This window comes from Squalius cephalus (genome assembly GCF_949319135.1).
Source record: "Squalius cephalus genome assembly, chromosome: 2".
Lineage (NCBI taxonomy): Eukaryota > Metazoa > Chordata > Actinopteri > Cypriniformes > Leuciscidae > Squalius > Squalius cephalus.
In genome coordinates, this window is record NC_137123.1 from 64,050,400 (window position 1) to 64,055,399 (window position 5,000).

At 36.6% G+C, this 5,000-nt stretch overlaps 1 protein-coding gene across 8 annotated transcripts in view; it reads right to left on the reverse strand.

The window, feature by feature from the left end:
• Nucleotides 1-3,162, reverse strand: part of tfdp1b (transcription factor Dp-1, b) — a 20,088-nt gene extending 16,926 nt beyond the window's left edge. The window contains exons 1-3 of one of the 8 annotated variants that reach the window (XM_079848940.1): nucleotides 3,048-3,162; nucleotides 1,527-1,585; nucleotides 1,319-1,385 (exon numbers count right to left, since the gene is read on the reverse strand). In XM_079848940.1, coding sequence (XP_079705066.1) covers nucleotides 1,319-1,385; nucleotides 1,527-1,538 — 79 coding nt within the window. In that variant the 5' untranslated portion in view covers nucleotides 1,539-1,585; nucleotides 3,048-3,162. Of the gene's footprint in view, nucleotides 1-1,318; nucleotides 1,386-1,526; nucleotides 1,589-2,333; nucleotides 2,486-3,047 lie in introns of those variants that run through there. The other 7 variants (XM_079848944.1, XM_079848941.1, XM_079848945.1 and 4 more) reach the window with 7 other exon arrangements.
• Nucleotides 3,163-5,000: the final 1,838 nt, after the last annotated feature.

The window sequence follows — 5,000 nt, forward strand, 5'->3', positions numbered from 1 at the left end:
TTGTATCATATTATTAGCATTTAAAACGTATATATAAATCAATAATTGCATCTATTCTCTCATTTAGTGGCTGTCGACTAGTGTGATCATATTAAGAAAAATCATCAGACATTATTTTTAAAAGTAACTTTTGATCCACTTAATGCATCCCTGATAAAAGATATTAAAAACAATATTTTGAACAGTGATGTAATTGGATGTGACTTTACACACACAGTTAGTCAGCGATTAATGGTAATAATGTTTAGACCCCAGCTGTCGTTACCCATCATGCACTGGGCTCAGTGTGTAATGAACCCCAGCTAATGTTACCCATCATGCACTGGGCTCAGTGTGTAATGAACCCCAGCTGTCGTTACCCATCATGCACTGGGCTCAGTGTGTAATTACCCCAGCTAATGTTACCCATCATGCACTGGGCTCAGTGTGTAACGAACCCCAGCTGTCGTTACCCATCATGCACTGGGCTCAGTGTGTAACGAACCCCAGCTGTCGTTACCCATCATGCACTAGGCTCAGTGTGTAATTACCCCAGCTGTCGTTACCCATCATGCACTGGGCTCAGTGTGTAATTACCCCAGCTGTCGTTACCCATCATGCACTGGGCTCAGTGTGTAATTACCCCAGCTAATGTTACCCATCATGCACTGGGCTCAGTGTGTAATGAACCCCAGCGGTCGTTACCCATCATGCACTGGGCTCAGTGTGTAACGAACCCCAGCTGTCGTTACCCATCATGCACTAGGCTCAGTGTGTAATTACCCCAGCTGTCGTTACCCATCATGCACTAGGCTCAGTGTGTAATTACCCCAGCTGTCGTTACTCATCATGCACTGGGCTCAGTGTGTAATGAACCCCAGCTAATGTTACCCATCATGCACTGGGCTCAGTGTGTAACGAACCCCAGCTGTCGTTACCCATCATGCACTAGGCTCAGTGTGTAATGAACCCCAGCTGTCGTTACCCATCATGCACTGGGCTCAGTGTGTAATTACCCCAGCTGTCGTTACCCATCATGCACTGGGCTCAGTGTGTAATGAACCCCAGCTGTCGTTACCCATCATGCACTGGGCTCAGTGTGTAATTACCCCAGCTGTCGTTACCCATCATGCACTGGGCTCAGTGTGTAATTACCCCAGCTGTCGTTACCCATCATGCACTGGGCTCAGTGTGTAATTACCCCAGCTGTCGTTACCCATCATGCACTGGGCTCAGTGTGTAATTACCCCAGCTGTCGTTACCCATCATGCACTGGGCTCAGTGTGTAATTACCCCAGCTGTCGTTACCCATCATGCACTGGGCTCAGTGTGTACTCACGTTTTCCCGGACTCAGGGTCTGGTTGCCAAACAGCTTTATCTCTCCATTAGTTTCTTTGAGTCCAGCCTGAGGATCAGAGACGGAGATTATGATCTTATAAAAGAAATGCTGGAATTATTACATGAAACACATAACCGTAGACTAGTCTGGACAGGGAAATATGGCACATGTGTGTGTGTGTAATACTGTGAAGCGTGTGTTTCTTACATCTTTAGCCATGATGGAGAGCTGAGCGTGGGGCCAGTCTTCGCTCTGAGACGGCAGTTCTGCTGAGACACAAACACTTTATTAAACTCTTCATTAAAGTGAAGTTGCACTCGTCTTCTCTCCTCTATAGTGCCGTATATCCGAGCGAATCACTTCTGGAACAAGAACAAATGTGGGCGGGGCTTGATTGTGTCTGTGGGGAATTGATTGGATGGTTGTGGTTTGCTATTGGCTGATCTCATGTGAGTGACAGGTTATAGCCCCGCCCTCGCGCCAGTAAACACGTCATCAGAGAGGTTAGTTACTCTGATTCAAGATTACAGTGAGCAGTCAGATATTATGAACTTACATAAAGCATGTTTAATTAACTCAACATGTTTATTGGACTAAGATGAATATATTTATGAAATTCTGTCCACACATATAAACAACAACAAAAACAAGTTGCACTTTTCTGAGCTCGATTGTATGGAAGCCCGTTTCCACCACATAGGAAAAATATGCTTTAGTAAATCTTAAATGTTTTATTCACATAAAAAGTCATAATTATGACATATCTGAGTGAGGCTGTCATAATTTCTACGTATTTATGTCATGATTATATACTTTTAAAAACGGGCTGTTCGGATGAGCGGCTTGTTGTGTTCGGAGAGCGACGCGAATCATCATCGCATCGCGACCCTCGCGCTGTTGTTCGCGTTAGCTCGACGCTGCTAACGCTAAGCTAACCTAACCTAGCGAGCTAACGCTTCTACTTACCTCGCGCACACACACACAAACTACCTAACATACACTGATTTATCTTACCTTAACTACCCCGCTCACATCCGCGTCATATCTCGCGCTGATATTTACAGTTAGTTGGATAAAAGTCAGTGTTTATCTGCGAGCTACTTCAGCTATTCCTGCACACAGCAGTCAGTCAAACTGAGCTTGGCGGCCTCCCGTGAGCGCGCGTCATGATTGGATACACGCGGTGTGACGTCAGCGCGCATTCACAACTCCACTGGGAAACACGAGTCATCTCAGCGAATCGGTTCATAAACGAATCAGTGATTCACTCGAGTCATCACACATAGTTATTGTAATATGTTAATGCTTTGGCAACACTGTGATACACAGCCATGCTAATGAAGCTCATTTGATTTTTTTAAACTATTATAACGGTGTTATTAACATAGTGGTAGCCTACATACATCAAACTCAAAATGGCAAAAAAGAGTCTGAAAGTTCTATCAGTGTGAAGGAAACCAAATAATAAGTTGTGTATGATCATTTTAACATGGTTCATATAGTAAGTAACTTTCATAAGGCCATAGTCGGGTGTTTCGATTCGAATGAATCATTAAACGAATGATTCGACTCGCACACCACTCGGTCTAAACTTTGAATTTGTTGTTAATTCAGCTATTAATTTTACTCTAGAAGCCTGTATATAAATCAAAGCTCAATTTAGTTATGGATGTAATGATGATAATCTGTATGTTAATAACACGCAAATGAGCTCCTGTCGTTACTGACCTGGTTAAAAGTCTGTTTCTGTGGTCTGATGTTATTCTGCTGCCTTCACTATCGGAATGATCGTAAATACTAGGACATGAACGCGCTCTCAAGCTCGTAATCGCGACTTCAGAAGTGGGAAGTGTCCGACAGCACGTGAAGGCAGGGTTAGGCATGTGGAGACACACAGATCCAGCATAATGACATCTTTAAAATGCAGGTTGACATTTACACTGCTGGATGAAAGGCTTTTTAAAACAAGTTTGACCATAATGTTGACTCAATGTGTAGGCTACGTCTCGTTTCGTATTTCTGCCACAGAATAAAACACAAATCATATTTTGGTAAATCTTATGACAAAAAATATTCAAAATTATGAATAATCAGTCAAAATTATGACATAAAAATATAATTAAGATTAATTATATAATGCAAGTCATAAATATGAGAAAAAAAGTCATAATTATGAACATACTAAGTCATTATTATGAGATAAGACATAATTATGAGATTAAAAAAACTGAAATTATGACATACCAAGTCATAATTATTAGACACAAATACATAATTATGAACATACTAAGTAATCATTATTGTGAGAGAAGTCATAAATATGAGATAAAAAGTCATAATTATGAGCATACTTAGTCAATATTATGAGATAAGGCATAATTATGAGATTAAAAAAACTGAAATTATGACATACCAAGTCATAATTATTAGACACAAATACATAATTATGAACATACTAAGTAATCATTATTGTGAGAGAAGTCATAAATATGAGATAAAAAGTCATAATTATGAGCATACTTAGTCAATATTATGAGATAAGGCATAATTATGAGATTAAAAAAGATGAAATTATGACAAAGTAAAAATTACGACCATAAAATTGAATTATGACATACTAAGTCATAAATGTGAGATAAATAGTCATAATCATGAACATACTAAGTCATTATTATGAGATAAGGAATAATCATGAGATTTAAAAAGATGAAATTATGACAAAGTAAAAATTACGACCATAAATTGAATTATGACATACTAAGTCATAAATGTGAGAAAAATAGTCATAATTATGAACATACTAAGTCATTATTATGAGATAAGGAATAATTATGAGATTAAAAAAGATGAAATTATGACAAAGTAAAAATTACGACCATAAATTGAATTATGACATACCAAGTCATAATTATTAGACACAAATACATAATTATGAACATACTAAGTAATCATTATTGTGAGAGAAGTCATAAATATGAGATAACAAGTCATAATTATGAGCATACTTAGTCAATATTATGAGATAAGGCATAATTATGAGATTAAAAAGATGAAATTATGACAAAGTAAAAATTACGACCATAAAATTGAATTATGACATACTAAGTCATAAATGTGAGATAAATAGTCATAATTATGAACATACTAAGTCATTATTATGAGATAAGGAATAATCATGAGATTAAAAAAAGATGAAATTATGACAAAGTAAAAATTACGACCATAAATTGAATTATGACATACTAAGTCATAAATGTGAGAAAAATAGTCATAATTATGAACATACTAAGTCATTATTATGAGATAAGGAATAATCATGAGATTTAAAAAGATGAAATGACATTAAGATTCAACTGACATTCTAAGTCATAATTATGAGACAAAAATTCATAAATATGAACATACTAAGTAATCATTATTATGAGAGAAGTCATAAATATGAGATAAAAAAAATCATAATTATGAACATTCTGTCATTATTATGAGAAAAGGCATAATTATGAGATTAAAAAGGTGAAATTATGACACAAAGTAAAAATTAGCATCTTAAAATTTAATTATGACATACTAAGTCATTATTATGAGATAAGTCATAATTATGAGATTAATAAATTGAAATTATGACACTAAAATTTAATTATGAGATAAAAAGTCATAATTATTGACATACCAAGTTATTAT